The following is a 26,048-nucleotide window of genomic DNA, read 5'->3' as shown; positions in this document are numbered from 1 at the left end:
AATGAGAGAGCAAAGTAGGGATGTCTTTTGAGCCAGAGTGAAAGTACAAGACTTTGTAGGACTTTTGCTCCTGATCACGTCCCTACTGGGCCCGTGGTCCAGCCTTTTTCTAGGCCCAGATCCCTGATTCCTTTGAAATTGCCTTTAATATGACTTTTGCTGAAGCAAGCCCTCTTCCCTTCAGATATGCTGTTTGTAGGGCCAACCCCACTCCCTACTGCCACATGTCCCCACACAGCCCCTCACTTCCAGATAGTGCCAGATGCTCCTGGAACAAAGTTTTCATCCTGTCCCCTTCTTAGAAACCATATGGAGCTTCCGTTTATTCAGCTGATAAAGTCCAGTGATCTAGATCTCCCTCTTCTCCTATCAGGCTTGTATCCATCCATCCATCCTACACTTACCAAGTACTACAGGGCTTTGTGAAGTTCAAGGGTACAGAGATATGTGTGACAGGCGTATAATCCTTAAGGAACTCTCAGGCTGTTGGAGAAGGCAGACAAGGGTCAAGTACAGAGGCAAGTTTGGTGAACTGTGGGATAACAGAGGAGGAGCACCTGTGTAAAGGTAAGCTGACTGTTAATGGCCATCCAGTGTTTGTAAGGTCAGAACATGCTAGATGCTGGGAAGAAATCTAGTGATTTTTAGTATTAGGAAGAATAATGTTAATGAAGCTTTTGCATTATACAGACCTACTTCAAACTAAGCTTGGTTAGAAGTGTGAACTCTTCTGAGCCTCAACTTCCTCATCTGTAAATTGGGTGAGGCATAATAATGGCACCAACCTAATAGGATTGTTGTTTAGGTTTAAATGAAATAATGGATATTTGTGGAACATAGTAACTGTTCAATAAATATTGGCTTTCGCAGCCAAAAATAAATATAAAATAAATTAATTAATTTAAAAAAATAAAAAAAATAAATATTGGCTTTTGTAATTGTTATCAGTTATCAAAGTCAGAGAAGAAAATTTCTCCAGGATCCTTGGAGGGAAGTCACTGAAAATGCACAGAAAAACATCTCCGACAATTTGCTCAACGTGAATCCAACAAGTCTTATGAACCTGTCTGTTGTAACACACCTCAGCATTAGTGAAAGGAATAACTCCAGCAGTTCAATTCATCAGTGAAAGGAGCCTACTGGGTGAAGGGTAACACGGTGTTTTATCAAGTATGGATTTTGCACACTGGATTTTTTTTTTTTAAAGGAGAGGCATTTTAAGGTGATTTGGTGCAGTTGTTCCCAAAGATAGGCAACATCAGAATCACCTGGGAAATGTCTTTAAAATACAGATCCTTGGGTTCTGCCTTTCTGCCCTACCCCAAACTGCTCCAGTATATCTGGACACGGCCTGCAAGTCTGTGTTTTAAATAAGTACCTCCAGGTAATTCTCCTTTGGGGCTCAGTTAGGGAACCCAGGACAGAATCAGGACTCTGAGGCTAAGCCCTGGGCTTAGTTTTTCCTGGTGCTGCCTCTGTCTACTTGGGTGACCTCCTGGTCACTAAGGCTCTGGTAGTCCCAGGGTTATCAGGCATGGGCATCTTATGAGATGGTGGGTGAGAACACTTCTATGTGGGCTCAGTAAAAGTAAGGGATTATCATTCCTATTTATTCATTATAATAATCCCTTTTTCCCAGTCCCACTCCTTCCCTAATGATTGAATCAGAGTTACCACTGCAATACAACAGATCTTTTAAGCCTGAAGTTGATTCTGAAAGGATTTAATGTTGTAAAATAAGTAACAAAGGCCTGTGCTTTGGTCTAAGAGCAAATTCTTTGCCGTTAAAAAGCCTCTGAGGGCTTCCCTGGTGGCGCAGTGGTTGAGAGTCCACCTGCCGATGCAGGGGACACAGGTTCATGCCCCAGTCCAGGAAGATCCCACATGCCGTGGAGCGGCTGGGCCCGTGAGCCATGGCTGCTGAGCCTGCGCGTCCGGAGCCTGTGCTCCACAGTGGGAGAGGCCACAACAGTGAGAGGCCTGCGCCCCCAAAAAAAAAAAAAAAAGCCTCTGATTCTGAGCTTTGGTCTGTCATGCCAGGCATTTATGATTGGGACTTGAAAGCTTGAGGTCTGTGCTATACTAGAAAGGTAGCCACTAGCCACATGTGGCTGCTTAGGATTTGAAATTCTCCTAGTCTGGATTGAGATGTACTGTGAATTTGAAATACATAACAGATTTATTTTTAATACTAAAAAAAGGTAAAATATATCAATAATAACTTTTTTACTAATTATGTTGAAAATGATAATATTTTGGATATATTGAGTTAAGGTATATTATTAAAATTAATGGTACCGGTTTCTTTTTATCCTTTTTAATATGGCTGCTAGAAAGTTTAAAATTGCATATGTGGGGCTTCCCTGGTGGCGCAGTGGTTGAGAGTCCACCTGCCGATGCAGGGGACACGGGTTCGTGCCCCGGTCCAGGAAGATCCCACATGCCGCGGAGCGGCTGGGGTCTTGAACCACGGCCGCTGAGCCTGTGCTCCGCAACGGGAGAGGCCACAGCAGTGAGAGGCCTGCGTACCGCAAAAAAAACAAACCAAAACCCAAAAAATATAAAATAAAATTGCATATGTGGCTCGCATTATATTTCATCAGACGCTGTTGCTTTAGGTCTTAAGTCAGTGTTGGGGGCCAGTTCAAAAAGTTCATGGTCTTTACCCTACAAATCCAAAAGCTGGGTTTTACTTCTTTTTTTTTCTTTTAGGCCACGCTGCGTGGCAGGCAGGATCGTAGTTCCCTGACCAGGGATCGAATCTACACCCCCTGCAGTAGAAGCGTGGAGTCTTAACCACTGGACTGCCAGGAAAGCCCCATGTTTTATATTTGAGGTGACCATCCAGAACAGTTATTCTGAATCATTTAACTCAACCTTGAATATTTGCAGTATTATTATCACTGGTGCTTTTTTTTTTTTTTTGTAGTGGGAATTTCATGAAATTTGGTCTGAAGGGCATTTGTAGCTTATCTACTATTTTAAAAGAGAGTCTTCTAACATCTCTAGGAGGGGCAAGAAGGAAACCTAAGCAAGTAATTGCTTTGCTCAGATTGGATTTTTATTGCAGAGCTGCAAAGCCAGAAGACCGCAGTTTATAGTGGACACTGCAGTTCATTTTTTAACTGTGGACTTGGGATGAAACTGCTATGAAATATCAAGAGAAGCACTGCTTACCGTTTTTCCTAATCATTTTTGGCCTTTCTCTAGCCCTCCGCTTTCTCTTTCTCTTCCCCTGATATTGTTTGGTGATTACAGTGTGTGAGGTCCAGCCAGGCATTCATACAGCGAGACTAAGAAAAGCAGATTTAGCTCCTAAGCAATGGCCAAGTTGGAGTGGGCACTGGTCACTGAATTTCTCCCTAAATGGCAGCCTTCCTGGGAATTCAGACCATTTTCTTCATCGCCAAAGTGACAATGATAAAAGCTCTTGTGTCTACCTCATGGTGGGATTATAAGAAGTAAAAAGGAGAAATTAAAAGGCAGGATGTCCACGTGACTTCCCTGGTGGTCCTTGGTTAAGACTCTGAGCTTCCAAGGCAGGGGTTGTGGGTTTGATCCCTGGTCGGGGAACTAAGATCCCACGTGCCCCACAGCATGGCACAAAAAAAAAAAAAAAAAAAAGGAGGGGGGGGCAGGATGTCCAGGGTACACAAATAGTTAATAGTAAAAGCCTGGAAGATCAAGGTCCCCTGCCATTAACTGTTTCTGTGGCAAACTGTCTCCCTTCTGTGGCCTCAGACCTTTCTCCTATTATAAACTAAGGGAATAGAAGAGTTCAATATAGTTAAAAAGACACAAAGTCTCACCCCAGATTGAATACCAGTTCTGCTACCTGCTAGCTGTGTGACCTTGGGAAAGCTACTTGACCTCTCTGTACCTCAGTTTCCTTATCTATAAAATGGGGACAATAGGATCTGTTGTGAGGTTAATTGAGCTAATACCTGGAAGGTCCTTAGAACAGTGCCTGGAAGATAGTAAATACTCTATGAACATTGGATTCATTCAGTCAACAATATTTTTTGAGTGCCTTTTATGTGCCAGGTGCTGTTCTAAGCGTGAGACACAGCAGTGAACAAAGCAGTAAAACTCTCTTTGAGAGAGGTACTTTTAGTAGAGGAATTCAAGGTATATTTATTAATTATAATCAGAGTATGTCACTACCTTAGGGACCTGCATGCACATTGCTGCTTTATTTTATTTATTGGGTTTTTAATTTAATTTTATTTTATTTTAGAGTTGAAAGAGACTGACAGTCCTACAGTTCACAGTTTTTAGCACCTGCCTGTATATTTCTACAATGATCTCACAACTTTTTTGTGAGACAACTGATTTCATTACTGTGCAGCTTTAATTGTTAGAAGCCAAAACTGAGCCAGATTTTTTTTCTTAATTTTTAAATTTTATTTTATTTACTTTTTTATACAGCAGGTTCTTACTAGTCATCAGTTTTATACGCATCAGTGTATACGTGTCAATCCCAATCGCCCTATTTATTGGGTTTTGACAATGAGTCTATTTTTTTAAAGTTTTCTACCGCTAAACAAAACAAAACGAAGCAAATACAAAATCTTCATTCCTAGCTCACCTACCTCTTCACTGTGTGACCTTGGGCAAGTTATATTAACTCTCAAAGGCTTCATTTCCTCATGTATAAAAAAGTTATACTATCTTTTTTTTTAAAGTTATAATATCTTCCACAAAGGAGAGTGTGGGCATTCAGTGTTATACCAAATGAGACAATGCTTGTGAAGCTCTTAGCATGTTTGACTCGTAGTAAATGTTCTGTAAGTGTTAGCTATTTTTGCCATCACTTCTAGTTTTGGAGATTCTGGAAGTCAGTGGTTCTAAAACTGAAAGTTCCCCAGGCTGGTGTAAGGGAAAACTGAATCATGTCCTCCTGTGATGCCCCTCTCCACGGGCTAGGTGGTTCAGGAGTGCCTTGGAATCTTTCTTTTTCAGAGGAAAATAGAGATCCAGAATTTCAGTAGAGGTGCCCAAAGATGGAGAAGGTTTTCTTGAGAGGTAAGAGGTAGGAGTCCCTCATCATTGGGGTTGTCCAAGCTAGACAGTCAGCAGGGATGTTGTAAAGGGATGGTCCTTGGGTTCGTTGTTTTTTGCTTTTTTTTTTTTTTTTGCGGTACGCGGGCCTCTCACCGCCGTGGCCTCTCCCGTCGCGGAGCACAGGCTCCGGAGCGCAGGCTCAGCAGCCATGGCTCACGGGCCCAGCAGCTCCGCGGCATGCGGGATCCTCCCAGACCGGGGCACGAACCCGCGTCCCCTGCATTGGCAGGCGGACTCCCAACCGCTGCGCCACCAGGGAAGCCCTGGGTTCGTTGTTTTTGAAGACTGCTTCCAGCTGAGTTGATGGAGCCTTTGTTTGGTCATCAACATTTGGTCCAGCTAGGTAAGGAAACCCTAGCGAGGGGGACCCGATCATCCCAACACCTTGGGGCGCCCGTTTCTAAAGGGCAGCTGTGACTTCAAGAGACTTGCTGCCCCACCCAGCCAGGAGGGGCACTCACCCTGACATTGCCGCTAATACTTCTTCTTCTGAGTGTAGTTATTTCTTGGACACAGATGCTAGGGTTGAGTCGGAGAGAGGCATGTCACTCCTTTACCACATTGTTTATCCAGAGAGTGGGGGTACCTGAGTCTCAGTGCCATACTTATCCTTAAATTCCCTTTTCTGGGGATGGAGTAGATTGAAATGACTTCAGAGCCAAGTGGCTAGTGGAGGAGCACAGCTATGTCTGGACCACTCGGCCAGCTCTGGGGAAGCCACAGCCAGCTTTTAATTTTGGTTTCAATCACTCGTCCATTTTGTTTTGCTACCTTGGACTTGCCTACAGGAAGTGAAAAAGCAAAGGAACTGTGTTCTCTGGATTCATTTGCTCTTTTCTTTTTTTACTGATAAGCAGTTTATTTGCTTTAACAGAACCATTTCCTGAGCATCTACTGGTACAAAGCACCTGCTAGCCACTGTTCTTCCGTTCCTTCAAAGTACCTACTGTGTGCCAGGCACTGTGCGAGGGCCTGAAGATACGGGGCTGAGCAAAGATATAAGTGGTCTTTCTCCTGGAAGTTATAGCCCAGAAGGGGAGAGGGGCATTGAGTGAGTAGTTCTAAGGTTGTGATTGTGAAGCGGAGACAGACCCACGCAGGCTGTCTGAATGGTGGCTCTTCCCTTCCCTTCTTGTCCCAGCCTCCAGTGGCCCTGGCTTCTGTTGGCACATTGTCTGAGCTCCTCGGTTTCTGACTCACTTCCTATGGCGAAGTCTGGGTCTCATCAGATCCCGGGTGTCAGTGAAATGCAGCTGGTCTTTGTCGCCTCACCCTGGTCAGTTACCTCTGTACAGGCAGCTCAGGGAAATCCCTACCCTTCACCCCGTACACCAGAGCAGCCTTTAACTCTTCATAATCCTTGCAGTAGTATGGGAATCCTCTGGCTGGGAACAGAAGGAAAGCCGGGAGGAGGGCTAAGAATGACATGGGGTATGTGTTGCCAAGCCAGCTGGTCTGGGAGAACGTGAGGAGAGAGAAAAGGAAAAACCAGTGTCCTTGAATGAGATACTTTATGAGAGTGACTTTTTTTTTTAAAAAATAGACTTTGTTTTTTAGAGCAGTTTTAGGTTCACAGCATAACTGAGCAGAAGGTACAGAGATTTCCCATATCCCCCCCCACCTCCACATGTGCACAGCCTCCCCCGTTATCAACATCCCCCGCCTGAGTGGTACATTTGTTATGATTGATGAACCTGCATTGTCACATCATGATGACCTGAAGTCCATAGTTTACATTAGGGTTTGCTCTTGGTGCTACACATTCTATGGGTTTGGACAAATGTTTAATGAATTTCAGAATGTATCTGCAGTGTTTTAAATTTAGATTTTGTGAATCCTCTGTGCAATGTTCCCTGAACTTTAGGCATTCAAACTTTAGGCATTCCTGTTCCACCTCTGTATTTTTATAATAGCCATATAAAATTGACTCACTTAAAAAAAACCAAATAAGTGATATAAAAAAATAATTTTACATTCATATTTATTAGCCTTCATAGTTCTTAGCTACATTACGTATAACTATTATTTATAGCATTTATATTTTTTCAAGTGTTCTTACCGCACTGCCATCTCAGGTACCCTCAGGTATTTGCTCCATTCTTGGGGAAATTCTGCCTACGAAGTTCATGAATGGACTTTCAGAAGCTTTTTGAAATCCCCTAAAACTGGCCAAAATTGTGTTTATGTTTTTTTTTCCTGGGGGAGACAGTTCAAGTTTTCATCATGTAAAGGGGGCCAGGACCAAATAAGGAGAAGAGCCACAATTTGCAGTTCTTGGAATTATGCCTAATTTTCATTTACAAAGATTTCATCTTCCCAGGAAGCGGAATAGTTTTCTACAAAAAACGGACTTTCTACACATAAAACATCCTGTTGTTGTTTTTTTTAATGAGGTGCAGATAAACTGAAAACTGAAAAATGGTAACGGCCTCTCCCACATCTCCTCCTCATCTCTATCCTGTTTTCAGCCTTCACTGTGTGAACGTTAATTCAGTCATTGAGAGAAGAGTGACTATTTTCTGATCCAAAAATCATGACATATGGTCTGATGAAGAATCTATGTGTATATATCATGCCTTTCAGAGGTATAAAAGGAAAACTCCGGTTATATATTTCATGAGTTGCCTTTATTAAACAGAAAATTGCAAAAAAAAAAACAAAAAACTTTTTAAAAAGGGAGGGGGCACCTATCCTGGAATATCCAGAATGTAGGTTCACTGTAAATATAGGTCATTGAATGTTTCAGAGAAAAATGAGCAAAAGGAAAGCTGCTTGTTAGGGTAGAAATATAACGTGATAAAGTGTCTCTGGAAAAAAGCACTATTGTGCTAGATCACTCAAACCACAAGGAATGCACTGCTTATATAAAAGTGGACCAAGCCACATGTCTTTCTCTGCCTCTGGGGTAACACACCAGGCAGGGACACAAAGGGCACTCTTGTTAATTCTTTCCAGCTCAGCCCCTTAGCCTTAGAAAGAGTATTAATAAGTCTCTATTTGTGTCCTGTCTCCTTTCACCAAGGATTCATGAATAATAGATACAATGATAAAATAGAAATAGGAATTTGAAATCAGGACTAGGGAAATATAAGTAAAAAGAAGAAGACAAACCAAGGGGGATGGGGAGAGTGTAAATATGCATGCATTAAGGGTCTGCATTACTGCTGAGCTTCACATTTGACTTGGAGCTTCCTGGTAGCCAAAACAAAAAAGGGAACAGAGTAGGTTTTCTGGATTTTACTGTTAGAGAAGAAAAACACCCTAGTCATTAAGAGGAAGCTAAATGCCTCCTAGTTTGTTCCTTTAAGTTAAATTTCTTACATCGGGCCCACTGAGGGTATGGAGAACAGTGTCCTCTAGCTTTCTTCTTTGTCTTATTAAGCCTTCGTCATCCTGCAGCTCCTCAGACTGGGCTAATTTTCTCATTTCAGGTGGCCATGTTACAGATGGCCATGGAACTCTCCTTTGTGGTACTTATCCCAGATGTACATTTACATCTACTAATCAGATTATTTTGAAAGCTTGTCTTCTCCACTAGGCTTTAAGTCCCATGAGGCCAGGGCCATGTTGTCTTCAGTGCTTGGCATAATCCTGGCACACTGTGAGCCCTCGGTACATACTTGTTTGAACAAATGAATAGGCAAAAGCAGCCAGGGATTTTATGTGATTCTTATAGAGCTCTCACAGAAAATCAAGGTTCTTTCAAAGGTACAAACTATCTCTTGTCCAGAGAGCTTGACTACCGTAGTTATTGCAGTATCTCCAAGTTCGTTTTACTCCACTGTACCCTTCAGAGATTGTTAATAATAATAACTCCAGGGCATTGTGCACCCGCTATAAGTCCAATCCTGTAATAGGCATTTGGTACACGCTGATGCTTGTCCTCCCAGATGAGGGAAACTGAGGCTCAGGGGAGGTGGAGGGCTTGCCCAAGGTCGCATAGCTGGTAAGAGTCAGAGTGTAGGTCTCTCTGACTCAAGTGCATGCTGTTTCCTTTCTGCCTGCTGTGTCTGAGCCTGAGCCACAAGCGTCTGTGTGAGTTATGGGTTCTTATCTCTTGGCAATTAGAGCTGCGCAGCAAGGTATTTCTGGCACAGGCCGTTGCTGCTTTCTGACAGCTGTTACATTCCGGTCTCTCTTGAGTTGGGGAAAGAAAGCCCACACCTAGTGTTGGCCAAGGCAGTCTCAGAACTCATTTGTCCTGGCTTTTGCACACAGAGAATGTGTTTATTGCTCTTGTCACAGTGTCTCCTGAAGTGCAGGCGCATTAAAGTTGAATATTATTTTCATAAAAGTCACTAGGGAGACAGGGCGAAGAGAGGCACAATTCGGTTGTCTGAGGAATAATCGGATCTGCCCAGTGATTGGGAGAGTGGAGGCAGGAAGTGACAGTATGCCAGGACATAACGTTTGATGGTGCGTTTATTCCAAATTTGTCAGGCATGTATTTTTAATTACTTTGTGCCTGTTGCCTGTTGTCATTCTTTTACTAGAGACCTAATTTTTAGAATGGGATTTATTATTATATTGAACTTTGTCTATTCCGCAAGACTGGGAAATGGGAGATTCTTATAGCTCAGTGTTGCCACCTACCGTGTACTGCATGGAGTGTCAATCTTCAGAAAATTAGAAGGCAGTAAAACACATTTCAAATTGCAACAAGGCATAATTTGATCTGTCTGTTCTTCCACAAGGTTACAAGTCCTCAGCGTGCTTATAAGCATCTGTCATCACTGTGTGCTCTGGAGTGCCAACATTACTGGTTCCAGTGACTTCTGGTGATTAAAAAAAATAGCACTTTTCCTTTGCTCCCTTGAGGATGAGCCTCCTCAAAAACATTTGCTGCCTGCACTTGGGGATCTGAATAATTGCTATATTCAGGTTTATGTTAGAGAATGTTCCTGAAGAAGGCATTTAAGGGGATGCTTGTAAATGTGACGAGGGTTTCGGTTCTGTCTTTGTCCCACTAGTCTCAGTAAGGATTTTGGCTCATGTCAGTGATTTCGAAAACCTAATAATTCTTGTGTCTCCAAAGTTGTGTTCCCAGGCTGCTGGCTATTTCATATTCTAAAGCTTGTTTCTGCATTTAGAAGGACACGAGAGAATAGCAGTGGGCACTGGCATGCCTTTACCTCTCTATGCCAGAGAAGGACTGACAGATTCCAGCTTTGTTTGTGGTTAGATTTAGATTGAGTCTTATTCTGATTTCCTTCAGTGGCTTTGACAAGTCTTACTTGGAAGATGAAGTAGCACAGTTATTGAACTAGCATCCTGTTGTTCCTAGTTTGACTGGTAAGAGCCACAAAATCATCCATACAGATACAGGACGTAAGATTTCACACACTTGCCCCATAAATTATTGGTCAGGCAATTAGGGACAAAAAATATGAAAAATGTAGGTGCTAATTATGACCAGATTCTCTCTCACTCTCTCTTTTTTTTTAACAAGAGATCAATTTTTTTAAGGGTTTTACGTATTAATTAGGGCATTTCCTCCCCCTAACCTCCAGTTAATATCCATGGTAAACAACCTTTATTGATTACATAAATCTGAAAGTTTCGTATCCAGGAATGTGAAAACTGTGCACTCACTATTTGTCTATTCATCTGTTGCTTTATCCTGTTACACAGTGGATTCGAAGCAGCTTATGAGAAAGGCATAAAATATGAATGAAAAAGAAAACAATCAGCAACAGCAAGAATATAAATTATACTAGGAGATAAAGCCTAAGGAGACAGGAGAATGAGAACAGCCTGGTACTATTTCTGTTAAGCTAAAAGCCACTTCATTGGAAAGGTTGGTGTAGCCATTTTTTTTAAAGCTGCTTGGAAGCTGCTCTCAGTTTTGGAAAGCTCTGTGTAAACATGGGCAGCTTCGTGTTCCTGACATTTCAGCTGAACTTTAAGAATTGCCTTTCTTCTCCTTCCAACCTCTACCTGACCTCTAGCACACACCCACTTCCTCTGAGCCAAGGTGGTGTCAGTACTGAAAGTATTTTACCAAACGAGGTTGCTATATTTCTGGAAATGGTGTAGCCTGGAGGTCAGCTGGGCATTTGGGAAGCCTGAATGTGGGAGGCTATTTTGGAAACCCTTTATTATTATCACACCCTGGCCCTTGTGAGCAATTCCAGGGACTCGCACCCAAATGGGCTTCGATGATAGGAGGACCGAAAAAAGGAATGTTGAAGCGGAAGAGGGCGGCAGAAGTCATTTTCTCACAAGCTGGCAGGATGCCCGATAAACTTCCTTCCACGGCTCCTATTTCCAGCCTCTCATCCAGCCTCTCCTCTCCTCAGCCTCTGTTGCCTTCCGGGAATCTGGCATGCTGGAGGTCATCTTGAAAGAATTCTGTCTACACAGGCTCCCAGGAAGCTAGTTTAGAGGATGGGGCTGGGATGCAGACGTTACTGGATCACAGAGGTGCTTTCAGCCTCAGAGCAAGTTGTAGTCCTGTGTTGAGATGCAGCTCTGCCCTGGCTTATTACAACAAACCAGAGGTCCGTAGCTGGAAGAGTCCTCCTCTCCCTACCCTCACAAATACACATACACTAAGTAAGGAGTCACGTGATGATGAGATACCTCTGATTACAATTCCAGCCCTGACCTTTCCCCTGAGTGGAGACTGACACAGCTCACTGCCTTCAGGACTTCTTCACTCAGATGTCTAATAGACACCTCAAACCTAACAAGTACAAAACTGAGTTCTTGGTTGATTTTAATGCCTCCCCTCTCTGATTTTTTTTCTTCCCCAGTCTTAATCATCTCAGGAAACTGCACTGCCATGCACTCTGTTGCTCAGATCAAAAACTTGGGAGTCTTTTTTGCTTGTCTGTTTGCTGTACCCCTGTCATAAATCCCATCAGTGAGTCCTGTTGGCTCTGCTACCAAGACATTTTGCACAGCTGAATCCACCTCAGCATTTTCTCTGTTGCTCTCTTGGTCAGCCCCCACCCTCTCTTGCCTGTACCCCTGCAGTAGTCTCTTTACCTAGTGTTGCTAGTTCTCCCTACTTCTTTTCAAAGGCAGTAGAGAGGCATTGCAGTCAGACCATCTGGGTTTGCATACTGGATCCTCCACTTATTGTGATGAGCAAGTTACCTAATCTTTCTATGCCTGGGTTTGGTATCTGTAAAATCGGGATGATAATAGTACTCATATAAAAAGTTTTCATGGGACTTTCCTGGTGGCGTAGTGGTTAAGAATCCACCTGCCAATGCAGGGGACACGGGTTCAAGCCCTGGTCTGGGAAGATCCCACATGCCACGGAGCAACTAAGCCCGTGCGCCACAACTACTGAGCCTGTGCTCTAGAGCCCACGAGCCACACTTCTGAGCCCACGTGCTGCAACTACTGAAGCCCACGTGCCTAGAGCCCATGCTCCGCAACAAGAGAAACCACTGCAATGAGAAGCCCGCGCACCGCAATGAAGAGTAGCTCCCGCTTGCCTCAACTAGAGAAAGCCCACGCGCAGCAATGAAGACCCAATGAAGCCAAAAATTAAAAAAAAATTTTTTTAAAGTTTTCATGAGGATTAAAAGAGATCATACATGTAACATTCTTAGGACAGTTCTAATGGCTTGTCCCCAACTCCCAAGCCATTCTCCAAATAGCAGCTACAAAAGTCTTTTAAAAAGGCAAATCAGTTCATGCCTCTTCCATGGCACGATCTTTTCTTTTAAATTCTTCTATGGTTCCTATTGCCATTTGGAAGAGAATCTAAACTCTCACTAGGTATTACACGGCCTCCATAACCTTCACTCTCTGACTCCCTAGTTTCCTCTTTTACCGCCCATCCCACTGGTCACTGAGTTCTAGCTTTACTGTCCTTCCTTCCCAGGAATGCGCTTGGTTTGTTCCCACCCGGTCTCGTGCCGGAAGTGCTCCTCCACGAGATCTTAGTTTAAATGCCACATCTTAGGCCTTTCCTGATACATACTGTGAACCACCATTTCACTCTGTCACATCACTGTTTTATTTTCTTCATAGCAGACATCAATCTCTGAAATTATTTATTTGTTATCTGTATTTTTGTCCCTCTGTCTCTTTTGTCACTACTGTATCACCTGTGCTGACAGTGCCTGATTTATAGAAGGCCCTAATAAATGTTTATCCATTGACTAAGTAATGATAGCTGCCAATTATTTAGTACCTACTATGTCCCACACACTTTCACAATTCTTTATTTCTTCCTCATAACATTAAGGGGATAGATTTTTTTTAAAACCCATTTTAGAGTTGAGCAGATAGAGTGACTCAGAGAAGAAAAAACTTATCCAGGGCCACCCAGCTGGCAAGTGGGTGAGCCCAGATTTTTAACTCCTGTCTGGCTGAGTCTGTGCAGTTTTTTGGTGATAACACTGGTGAATTTAGGGGGGTTATACCTGGCTTATGAGTACAAGGTGAGACTAGACAGGTATCAAAATTTCACTATCATTCTTCTAAAAGGTAACAGTTTTAGAGCACTTCCTATGTGCTAAGTGCTTCCTATTTTCTTTTTTTCTGGCGTTCTTCATCACGCCCTAGTTTTGTTGCAATTTTGTTGAGGTTTCACAAGATGTATCAGTTGTATTCATTCAGCTTCCATTATGAATTGATTCAAGTCCAGGAGGGTGACACCTGCTAGAAGGTAAGTGGAGCCAGGTGCGTTAGGCCCTCCCGGCCTTGGAGCTTCACATTTCTCAAAGTGTGGTCTCTAGACCACAAACAGTGACATCACCTGGGTTGTTTGCTAAAATGCACATTCTTGGGCTCACCCTAGACTTGTTGCATGAGATTCTCTACGGGTGGACCCATGGCATCTGCTTTTTTACAATCAACCAAGGTTATTTTGATTAAAATGGATGTATGAAGATCACTGGTCATAGACATGTATTCTAGCTACTTAGGTGTTCTGGTTTTGTTCTTGATTTTTAAAAGATGTGTAAAGCTGTATATTTGCTTATTAATTATTCATTTAATCAAAACTCATTTGCATGGCTTTTAGTCTCTCACCATGGAGCAAGTAGGCTTTTTTCCCATTTTTTTTTTTTTGCGGTACGCGGGCCTCTCACTGCTGCGGCCTCTCCCGCTGCGGAGCACAGGCTCCGGATGCGCAGGCCCAGCGGCCATGGCTCACGGGCCCAGCCGCTCCGCAGCATGTAGGATCCTCCCAGACCGGGGCACGAACCTGCATCTTCTGCATTGGCAGGCAGACCCCCAACCACTGCGCCACCAGGGAAGCCCTTTTTTCCCATTCTTAATGACTCTTAGGTTCCAAGTTCCAGACCCAAGTTGGCTACCGTGGTCAGTGTGTTCAATGTTTCCTGCTTGGGTGAAGCAGGGCGCCTCATTTTTGTCCCTGAGCTGTTGCCTGGCTATGTATGTGGGGGAGGCTGGTCTGTTCTCAGGGGGGCTGGATAGTTGTACAAGAGCAGCCCTTCTTATACACTTGGTCCCATTAAAAAATTTTTTTTAAATCAAGTTTGTTCTTGTTACCTCCTTTCCAGAAACAATTCTAGAATAATCAAAATTCCCAGATCTTCAAGTCTGTGCTTCCCTCCCCTCTGTTTACTGTCTAAACAAAGGCCCCATGTTTTAATAGATGCCATAACAGTAAAATTAACTTTATTAGACTCTAGATGGATTTAAAATGTAACCTAATGGCATCTCTGTCTGGCTTGGAAGTCATGTGCTTCATTATTAGCAGAGAATGCAGTTGCTGAGCCTGGTGGGGGATTTAATGATTATTGAATTAAAGTGGCCAAATAATATGAGCATTCCTCATCTTTTGATGCTGCCCTGATGGTTTTTGGCTATTGTGTATTGAGAAACCTGGGCCTCCAGCTTGGATTTTTCATCTAACCCACCTTCTGTCCTTGACTCAGGAGTTCATGAGTTATGCCACAAGAGAAAGTCAGCACAGTTATGTTTCCCAGCTCACGTCCTTCATCTGGTTTGTGAGCACCCTAGGTTCTCAGAAAGCTTGACATATGAGGCAAATTGCAGTTTACTGCCCTTGTGCCAAAGAACTCACAACTAGCCAGCTCCTTCTCCTCCCAAAAGTCCTAGCATATACTTTCATTAAATAATAACATGCTACACTGAGATACTACTGTTCACTTTATCCTAATGCTTTTATATCCACCCCTTAAAAGAAAAGTAGAGCCTTTATTAGGCTATTTAACAGAGGGGAAACTGAGGCAGAGATCACTCATCGGTTACTGGCTGAGCCCAGTGTGATTTATGGCCTGTCCTTTTTCTGCTGGTCCTTGCCAGTGTGCTTGGTGGCACCATCAGGTCTGGGAAAAGCAAGCTGAATAGTTTTTGGTCCTTAGGATCAAAGGTGTATATGACTTATATGTTCTCAGCTTATTAAGAACCTAGAATATTTGGTAGAGAGTTTCATGGGTAGGAGATCCATTAGCGGATGGTCATGGCTGCTTCATTTTGGACCCTTTAGTCTAAGCTTCTAAGCATTATTGTAAGCACACCCCAGGAGGTAAATGTAAAAATAATTTTCTTGCCAGTTTTTCCTGCATGGTATCCTAGCGACAATGTACTGTCTGTCCTTGGGTATTGGGGCACCAACTGGGGCAGTACGAGAACTTGGCAGAGAGAAGGCATGTGAAAGGCATAGTTTCTTTTATCTTTTGGAGGGGTTTTAACCTACTTAAGCAGCATTTTATTTTCTGATTATGAAGGTAATATATATTTATTGTCAGACCACTTGGAAAACACAGAAATTCCCAAGGAAGGAAATAAAAACCAACTCTAATTCCAATATTGTTAACATTTTGCTAAATATCCTTCTGGTAGTCTTTTTTTCTGAACTGTCAAACAGTGATGAGGTTCTAAACTCAGAATATAAGGGAAAAGAATCCCAAAGTCAAGATTACCCTACAACCACCATGGATAGTAAGTTTTATGTATTCTGAAGTTTGGAAACTATTGAACTAGACTCAAGGAAAGGACAACTTAAAAAAATCTATATGAAATGAAAAGTCTGGGGGAAAAACCATTCTACCTTTAAGATTACTATCAAATCCCTAATGGTAAGTGGATGGCGGTGGAGAATTTAACTGTGTTCTTGCCTGTCTGTAAGGTTTATTCTGTTCTGTTTTAATATTAAACTTCTATAACTTTCATATGGGTTAATAGATTTACTTGTGAGGATGACAAGCCATAGTGATGTCACGTTTTGGTCCAAGGGGTAGGTTCTGAGTCATCCTAAGAAAAATGAACACAGTACCATTCCACCATAGGTGCTTACCACCCCTCTCAAACCTATACACAGACACATGCACACACAATTGGGATCATTTGTCTTACAACCTTCATTTTGTTTTATTCAGCAGTAAATATTCTATGTATTAGGTTTAAAGTTGCATATATTCAGTTGCAAAGATGTACCACAGTTTATTAACCAATCATTTTCTGTTATAAAAATCCTTGTGTATAAATTTTTATGTTCATCCATAATTATGTCTTGAGGATAAATTCTTAGATGGAGAATTGATGGTTCAAAGAATAGTACATTTTTAAGGCTTTTAAATCATATAGCTAATTTGTCCCCAGGAACATTATGTGCTTCCTTCAAAGTGTCTGTTTACCAGCAGCACTGGAAATTATCATTCAAAAGAGCCTTCCACAGCATGCCTTTTGGATGACCCACGGCTTCTGTTCGTTGCCTGGCCAATTTATCCTGGAAAGAATAAAAGAAACGAGGCTGGAGGTGATAAGTGCTTGTGGCTAGGTTCATGCTGGAGGAATGGGGACAGATAACAGGAAAAGGGGGAGCTTGGAGACCATTTCTTTAATCCTGCTTCCAAGTTATCTTCAGCAGAGATCTTTTAATGGTGAATACTTAAAGGGAATATATAACTTTAAAAGCACATTCAATATTATAATTTTTTATTTGGAAAATGATTTGATGTCTTGTCATCATAGATACTACAGAACAGGAATGACAGTTCTATGTTTATCCAAAAGGGAGTATGGTTTAAAAAAAAAAAGTGTAGAAACGCTGTTCTAATCCAAACTCTCATTTCACATAGAGAAACTGAAACTAGAGAGTTGGAAGGGATTTCTTTAGAGCCACACAGCAAATTGATGATGGAGTTGGAGCCAGAGTAAAGGCGCCCGACTACCTGTTCAGAGCTCAATGATGAGCTGGGCCAGCCTGGTTCAGGGGGAGATGAGAAAGCAGACATAGGGCCTCTTTGGACAGACGGCCAGGCTCTCTTCCAGGGCCTGTGAGCTGCCTCAAGCCCCTCCTGGACAAAGACCTAGGTGTCTCAGCCGTGGCATTTCACGGTCTTCTTGATTATCTCCACCTGTGAATGGGAGCGGACCTACACTTTAATAACCAGGGTCTTTGCCTGAACTTTGCCTTCCCCTGGATAACTTCTCTTCATTCCTCATCAGCTCAACTGTCACTTCCTTAGGGAAGCCTTTCCTGACTGCCAAGATAGTTTAGGGTCCCTGTGTGCATTCTTGTAGCACCTCTTACCTTTAATATCCTTGTCACAATTGTGATTACCTTGCTTTATTTTTAATATCTCTCTCTCGGTGACTAGACTATCTTCTCTATGAGTGTAGGGCTCTATGAGTGTAGGAATGCTGTTTTATCTTCTGTTGGTCCTAGCATATACTAAGCCTTAATAAATGCTCTAATGTTTGACTATTTGGATGAGTGAATTAGAAGTGTGTGTGAGCTGCTGCGTGGTGCTGTTTTTGATTGCCTGCAGAACCAGGAGAGCTGTCCCTTATTGCCAAAGGCATTGAGAGACAAGAGAGAGAAAGGAGACCCAGTTGAGGCTGCTGGTATAGCCACAAGCCAGAGGGTATGGTCTGCTTCCCTGGGTGCCCCATTGCGGCCTCCTGGGTGGTGGGGTCAGCACCCACATCCAATCAAGCATTTATTACTGGCTTGGCAGAATCAGCCCCGGCAATTTCGTAGAGATGGTTGGAGAGGAGCCTCCTTGAGTCATTCTGAGGAAGAGAATTCAAGGTCAGGACTCACCTTGGCGGGGAGAGGACAGCAACCCAGGTCACCTGCGACCTGGTCTTCACAGTCATGGGCGCTTGCGGCAACGGCTGTAAGGTCTGCTGGTGGCTGGCTGGGCGCCAGAGCAGCGCTGCTGTTAGGCGGCAGGTCCTGCCCCCTCCGCCGGTTTTCCTCCCCCTCCTCCGTCTCCCTGCCCACTCCTGCTTGCAGCATCCTCTGCAAGGAGAGGAACGTGCCGCGCTTGGACGCGCTGTCCTGGCCGAGCGGCGGCACCCGGGTCGCACTCTGGACCGCCGGGGTCTGCCGTCTGGCGCTGCGCCAAGTGCTTTGATGCGCGCTGATGTCAAGTGGGTGTGGGCTCTTAGGGAAGGCTGGGCGAGGACGAGGAGGGAGCGAGATGCGCCGCGGGCGCGCTGAGGCCCCAGCGCGCTCCGCCGCCCCGCGCTGCTGACCGGTAGCCGGCCCCGGCTCCAGGACTCATGGAGCCGCGGCGCTGCCCGTCCGGGGACGCGTGCCCCGCCGCCCTGGGGGGCTGGAGGGGGCCGCCTCGGGGGGCCTGCAGGTGTGTCCGCGCGCCGTAACTTTCGGGGGGCTGCGGGCTGTTGGGCGGGTAGGGTTCAGGGTGCCCGGGCTGCATTTAGGAGTGCTTTTGTGTCTGGGCGCTGGCGTGATGGGAGCCGGTTTGTCCCCGGCCGGCCATCCGCGTGGGAGCCGCAGCTCGCCGCTGGAGTTTCAGCGAGAGAATTCATTGAGCCGGCGACCGGCTTTGGGTTACTCATCGGGAAGGGCGCCGAGGGAGCTGCCTTGTTGTTTTGAGAATTGGTCTCCAAGTACAGACTGCATTCATGGTAACAGGATTATCTCTCAGCAGACAGCGCGGCTTCCCGAAATCGGCTGTGGTTTGGGGGCATCGGTCGGTCGGGGTGCGGGGGAGGGGAAGTGGGCAAAGGAGACCTGTCCACCCGTTCCGCCCCGCGCGCCGGGGCGCCGGCCCCTCCCCCCCAACCCCTTCTCGCAGGGAGCCGGCTATGGGGGAGGTAAGGGGTCAGCTTCTCGCCGTTGACAGGTCTAGTTTCAGACACACCTTCCCGGAGGAATGCGGAGGCTTTGTTCCAGCGCCCGTCCCAGCCCCGAGCCCTGAAGCCCGCGGGCATCAGGCCGGGACTCCAGTGCCATTACTCATCTTTTATAGCAACGCCGGCGAGCTCCCGGGTAGGCAAGTTAATTATTAATGTGTCTAGGCTGCAGGGAGGGAATCTGGAAATGAGATTGGTGGGTTGCAGGTTTTTCTTTCCCTTTTTTGGCGTTGGCCATCAAGGTTTAAGCCCAGGGTATTGCAGCCTATTTCCTGAGAAGGATGCTGGCATTCCCCCAGTGACCGGCACTCCGCGAAAGGGACCCCATTTCCCCATCTGTGGGACAGCCCCATCTCCCCCCGGAGGGCACAGAGGGAGCAGCTCTTGTTTTTTATCTACTTTGGAACCGGCCCATACCTTTCCTCCTTTGCCTTCTGAAACCAACCTCATTCCCGCCCCCTGCCTCAGAGCAGCTTCCAGGCTCAGGTGTGTGAGACCTGAGCCCTCAGCCGGTAGCCTGAAGCCTTCTGAAAAGAGCTGCTGTGTCCCAGCCTCAGTGCCTGAAAACCTCCGCCCTGCTCAACAAGTGCCCTGGGGTATATTTTCAGGCCCCTGCTCTGTAGGACTGTGGGCCGAGGCAAAAGTGTCTGTCAGGTGGTCACCTGACCTGCCTCTCCCAGTTCCCTCAGCTCCAAGAGGAAGGAGGAGGTCAAGGTTGGGGAAGAGCTGAGGGTGGAGTTCTTGCTCTGGTTTCAGTCCCTTCCGGCTGGCTGGGAGAAGGTGGATTCTAAAACTGGTAGTCTCACCAGGTGTGCTCTGTGTGTGCTATTGAATAAGAATGGGAGGGCCCAGGTTTCAGTGGATGGCTGTGGATGAGGCTTGGCTTGGTGGATTGGGCTGGCTGGAGGGCTGAGATTTTGCCCCAGCTGGAGCCTGAGGAGACTTGTCAAACTCAGCCCTCCTGGCAGCATTGTGCCTTAGAGACCCGGGACACTGCTTTTTCTTTGTCAGTTTAGGATAGAGGACTCAGCCTTGTAAACTGAAGGGTTGGCAGATCAGTGATGAGAAGATGAGCTTGCCTTGGAAGTTGACACTTTTGAGGGTGCAAGAGGGGGCTGGGCTTATGGGGGGGAGACGAATGTGGGGAGGAGGATGGGCTTATAGGGGTGAGGAGTGCAGGGAGGGGGATTTTAGCTCTAACTGTGGGCTGTGAATTGCATCAGAGCCTGTTCGCTGACAGGCTGCTGTAGTACCCCACATCCCTCCCTTCAGTTGTCTGTCCCCTACCTCAGTGGCTTGGCTTACTGGGTTCCTTCTGGCTCTGATCTCCAGGGCTGGACTGTTCTGATGGCTGCCCAGGGACACCTAGTCCTCATCTCACCCCAGCCTTCCGGGGAGGAAGTGAGTGGAGGAGGGCTTGGCTTCAGAGAGGCCTCTGATCCTGACACCCTGGGTTACTGGGGAGTCTGTGCTACCTGTCTTCCCACTGGGTTTGTGGTATGTGCACTCAGTGGCACCCCTCCCCCAACTCACATGCTTTTAGAGTGCCACCTTCTGCAGCAGTGCCCTGAGCTGCTGGTGATCTGCTGGCACTCTGCGAGTTGAGGATTTGGAGATGGTCCTGATTAAGAACAATTTTTTTTTAGATTATGGGAAGTCTGCCATCTAATGTTTGCTCACTTGCAGCCTACTGGTCATAGCTGAATACTCATTGATAATGGCCTGGCCACTGCCTGGGAAGCTACTCAAGGTGATTCTGTAAAGAGTAGGTGGGTCCCTGGGGGCACTGTGAAGCAAACAGGAGGTCATCAGGGATTGTGACGTTGTGGGGAAAGTGAGGCAGCTGTTATAAAGGCTGTGGGAATTGTGGGGTGAATGGGAGGAGATCAGAGTCACTGTGAGTGGTAGGGTCAGAGGTCTGAGCAGGGCTGGTTTGGAGATTCCCCCGTGTGTCCTGTTCCTAATGTCCATGCTGGGCACAGCGGGCAGTAGGGGTTCCAGCATCAGCTGAGACCTCTGTTCTGGGACCTGACTGCCACTGCCTCCTGGGAAAAGGGTCAGTCTTTCTCTCTGTACAGCAGCTCCTAGACTTCTCCTTTCCCTCTTAACAGAGATGCTGGGTTTAGTGGTGGCTGTTACTGTGTTCTTCAGCCCCAGCTCTGGCAGGGAGCCTTTTCCTGGGACGGGCAGCTGGAGAAAGTACCCAGTTTAAGAGAGAGGTGCTCTGAAGTGCTCTGAATCACAGAAGATCAAGAGGAGAAACAATAAAGACCCTGGCAGTCTCTGCAGTCTTGATTTGTAAAATACAAAATTCCTCCCTAGGGTTTGTTCTATCTCTGGTGAAGAGAAAAAGAGGCTAGTTATTCCAGGTCTATGTCCCCTGCGTCTCCAGGTGAGGGGAGAGAGAATGATGAGGAATTAGTTGAGGCGTATGGTTTGTGGCACTTTCTCTGCCCGCTTGGGTTCAAACTCAGTCTCTGCTGTTTGCTAGCTTTGTGTTTGTGGGCCTCTCTGCCTCTCTGAGTCTGTTTCTTTGCCTGTTAAACAGGGATAAGGGTACCTCTCTTCACCCCCTCCCCCCAGTAGGATAATTGTGAGGATTATACAAGACGTTTGTAAAGGATTGAACACAGTGCTTGTTAATTGGCAGGTTTTTTTTTTTTTAATTAAAGGTAACTAGAGGATCCTTGGAGCAGCAGCTGAGAGGGTTGTTTTATTTTACAGAAGATGAGAATGTCAGAAATGTCATTTTGTGCCCACCCCAGAGGCCATACCTGGGCTCCTAGGGTCAGATATGAGAACTGTCCTGGAAGAGTTTCTTCTGACCTTCACATTAAGTCTGTTTTCCAGTCACAAATTATTCAAAGAGGCCTTGGAGACCTGTGAATCCCTGACTGCAGGCACAGAGTATAATTGAGCTGGAAAGGTAGCAGCCTCAAACTCTTGCTAATGCAGCCATCTCTGGTCCAGCCATGATTGTGGATTGTGGATTGTTAGTCCCAAGAACAACCCGACACCTGGCACTTTTTTATCTCTGTAACTCTGGACGAGTCCTTTTGTCTCTTTGAACCAGTGTTCTGTGAGAGTAATAAAGCCTGCCTCTTATGATTAAATGGAATGGTGTATGCAAAACTGTAATGCAGTAATGTAATGCAGCTTACTATGTACCAGACACTGTTCTAAGTGCTTTCATATATTATCTCATTTAATTCTGAAAACAATTTATGGTGCAGTTAATTATTGCCCGCATTTTATTGACGAGGAAGTTGACTATTAGGAATTGTTACTGTTGCGTGGTTGACCCCCTGTGGAGATCATGCGTCTGAAGATCTCTGCCTCCCAGAGTAAGAATAAACTGAAGTTTCTGCAAGTACATTTGCATACTGCCTTTCTTCCATCCACCTATTCTAACATCTCCAGCTAGCTCTGGATATGTTTGTAAAATGAGTAAAAGAGGTCCTTATTGGTCATTTTGGTTTTTCGGTGCCCCTCTCTTGTCCCCTCTGCCTTTCATCCATAGGCTCTGTGGGGCTTATAGACACAGCACCTTCTTGGCTGTTACTTTTAAGTGTCGTTTGTGTGGGACTGTAACCCTCTTGGGCTCACTCACTTAGTGGTACCTTTTAAGAACGAGGTCGCTAGTGGATCAAAGATAGTTGATATTAGGATAGTAATGCAAGATATATAGAAAGGATTGTACATCAGCTTGCCTTAATGCTGGTTTTTTTTTTTTTTGCGGTACGCGGGCTCATGGGCCCAGCCGCTCCGCGGCATGTGGGATCTTCCCAGACTGGGGCACGAACCCGTGTCCCCTGCATCAGCAGGCAGACTCCCAACCACTGCGCCACCAGGGAAGCCCCTTGGCTGTTACTTTTAAGTGTCGTTTGTATGGGACTGTAACCCTCTTGGGCTCACTCACTTAGTGGTACCTTTTAAGAACGAGGTCGCTAGTGGATCAAAGATAGTTGATATTAGGATAGTAATGCAAGATATATAGAAAGGATTGTACATCAGCTTGCCTTAATGCTGGGCCACACTTAGGTACTGAAGATCAGTTGTATCTCCTTCTGACTTGAGTGTAATTCATGTAAATAAACTAAATGTTTGTGGATATATATATAAAAAAAAGAAATAAAGAGGTTGCTAGCTTGATTTGACTTTAGGCAGAGGAAATGTTTGGTTTAGAGCCAACCATTAGGCTTGGAGTTTTCAAGGTGCCATCTTTCTTTCTAATGGTTCTGGTTAGCTATTTTGAATCCTTCCCTCTGCTCCAAACCAGCTGCCAGTGAGCACCCAGGTGTGAAGTTTTAAATGTGTTAGGGGAAAAAAAAAAGGGAAGAAAGAAACAAACACCCTGTGAAAATAAGGACTCATGGCTGGTGGTGTTTCAAACACGGGTGGTACTCATTAACAGAGAGTTATGATCACAGCCTCAAATTTATTCTCATTACTTTTGTAGTACGTTTATATGATAAGAAAAAGGCTGCAGCTTCGTGGGTTATTCTTTCTTTTTATGACAGGAATAACATTTATGGGCGTATAACACAAATAAAGGAATAAAGGTCTGGTTAGGAATAAAAAGTGAAAAGCAACCGGTGGGACTCCGGGCATAGAAGATTCCAGAGTTCTCGTTAGCAGAGATTTTTCACAGCACGGACCTGGGTGCCTTAGTTCCCACAGCAGCCTGGTGATGTCATCAGAGGGGTAGTGTTCCTGTCATTTTACTGGAAAATGGAGTAACTTTTCTGAGGTCAGATAGCCAGATATGTAATGCTGGAGACTGGACCCCAGGTCTCTGAGTTTCTGAGTCAGAGGCAAGCAGTCTCATTTATCCTCGTAACAATTTTAATAATTTTTCTATTATGGACACATGATGGGAAATGTAGAATATTATAAAGGAAGATCGAAGCAGGGAATCATGGCCCAAGCATTGTGTTCATCTTGGTGAATTCTAAAGACTTTTGTTTTAGGGAGAAGGGAACGTTTGTCTTTGTCAGGGAAGAATTGCTTGTTATTTATACATCTCTGGGCCTCTCCAGTTTCCTGTCTTGGAGCAGGCACTCTTTCTGTGAGCTTTGATTCCCTACAAATTCAGGCCAAGTTCTTTATTTTATGTGAAACACCGTGCTAGGCACGGTGGGGGAGAGTTCCTGCCCTTAGAGAGTCTATCATTAAGTGGGAGAGGCAGAAGTCAGTCCAGGTGTAATAGTAATAGCAAGCAGCGACTGTATCCAGCTCTGTCCCGGTGCTTTAGACAAGTTATTCACATTTAATCCCCAGGCAGCCTTGCGAAGGAGGTGTTACCCATTTTACAGTTGTAGAAAAACTATGAGGTTAAATGGCCTGCCCAAGGTGATAAAACTAACAGCCATCCAAGCTGACATTCAAATCCAGATTGTCCCATTTTAAGACCAAGGGCCCCCTCTTTTGAAAATCCCTTAGAAGAGAAGCACAAAGTCTGAGTCTTTCAAGATGAGGGAAGAGGTATGGCGTTTATCTCTTTGTCATTCTCTCTCATCTTTTTCTTCTGTCATCTTTTATGATAAATGATTCTAATGATTTTGAGTGGTATTCATTACCTTTTCGGAAGATTCCCTGCTTGGATTCTTTTGCTTATCTGGACCACTTGATAATAAATCTCATAACTTCAGAACTGGAGGAAATGGAAAGCTTGTCTAGATCATTCTCTTTCTTTTCTTACTTGGGGGAAACTGAGTCTCAGAGAAGGGACCTGACGTGGGCGTACCTAATAGTTGTTAGCGCAGTCAGGACCAGAACTCAGGTTTTTTCACCAGAGTTTCCCAGAATGTAACAGGATATGGGATAACACAGGGGTGAGTATTTTAAATTTTAATAGTTTTATACCTGAGTATATGATACTTCCGTGTGAAATATGACTGGAATATTGAGCTCATCATTTGGCAGCTACTGTTGCTTAGGATATGTCTAAAGTCTGTGCTGTCTGTTTAAAGGAAAAAGTGGACATACAGGTTCGACAGCGAGGTGGCAGAATCGTGGAGGCAGTGTGTGGGCAATGCGTGGATGACATGAGGGAAACAGCGTGGATACACCAAGTTGTACTCTCTGAGAGGATTTACTTGCCCTATCAACTTGATTCTTTGAGGAGCAGGAAGAAGGGGGCCAGACCCTAGTGGAAGCATATTACCTACTAGGTATTTTACCTGTCGGTCAGTATGAATGTGTTCATTGTGTGTATATTGTATATTGAGAAAACTCCGAGAGGTTGATTAACAAGCCCATGGTCACACAGGGTAGACTGGAGAGTGAGAGTTCAGATCCCAGCTTGGGCTCCTTCCCTTGCCCCTCCTTGATACCTGCCACATTCCACAAGGTGGGTGCGTCCTGCACCCAGCCTGCCCTTGTCCAGGGTTCTGACACTGTCTTATTCAGGTACCAGGCTCAAGTGGAAATGAATGTGATTGGGTTGCTAGGTTGCTGTGGTAACCTGCTAATTTAAAGCTTGATTTTGATAGAATTTCAAAGAATGTACTGTATCTATAATATGTGTATTTATCAAATCTGACTCATGCTGGTAAGCGGTAAAATCCTTATCCTGCTGCCTTTTGGCTTCTGTACACATTATGATGACGCCGTGTGGATTGTGAGCTCCAGGAAGACATAGACTGTGCCTGTCAGTCTATCTAAAGGGCAATTACCGAATGATTTTTGAGACTGATTCATTTATCCATATTTTCAGAGTTCAGAGAATCAACCAGTAGATTTTTACCTAGGGTGGAGGTGTGTGGGCTGCTTCCATGTTAGCTGAAGAAACTCAGAGTTGCATATGAAGAGAAGGCCTCCTTTGGGAGATTTTGGCTAGAACAGGGGCTTTGGGTCTCTCCTAAACCTGTCGAGAAGCTTCTACGTCTCAGTGGTTTAGGACCACATGGAGCATGGTT

The 26,048-nt window shown here is 44.9% G+C and overlaps 1 protein-coding gene across 9 annotated transcripts in view; it reads left to right on the top strand.

The window, feature by feature from the left end:
* Window positions 1-26,048, top strand: part of PLEKHA7 (pleckstrin homology domain containing A7) — a 207,984-nt gene that overhangs the window by 56,105 nt on the left and 125,831 nt on the right. For 4 of the 9 annotated variants that reach the window (XM_024731565.1, XM_024731566.1, XM_024731564.1 and 1 more), the window contains exon 1: window positions 18,529-18,614. The exons of the other annotated variants lie outside the window; for them this stretch is intronic. In XM_024731565.1, coding sequence (XP_024587333.1) covers window positions 18,532-18,614 — 83 coding nt within the window. In that variant the 5' untranslated portion in view covers window positions 18,529-18,531. Of the gene's footprint in view, window positions 1-18,528; window positions 18,615-26,048 lie in introns of those variants that run through there. 9 annotated transcript variants of the gene reach the window in all.

The sequence above is a fragment of the Neophocaena asiaeorientalis genome, unplaced genomic scaffold (assembly GCF_003031525.2).
Source record: "Neophocaena asiaeorientalis asiaeorientalis breed wild unplaced genomic scaffold, Neophocaena_asiaeorientalis_V1.1 scaffold571, whole genome shotgun sequence".
Taxonomy (NCBI): domain Eukaryota; kingdom Metazoa; phylum Chordata; class Mammalia; order Artiodactyla; family Phocoenidae; genus Neophocaena; species Neophocaena asiaeorientalis.
Note: the sequence above shows the minus strand (reverse complement) of the source record. Positions and strands in the feature narration are given on the sequence as shown.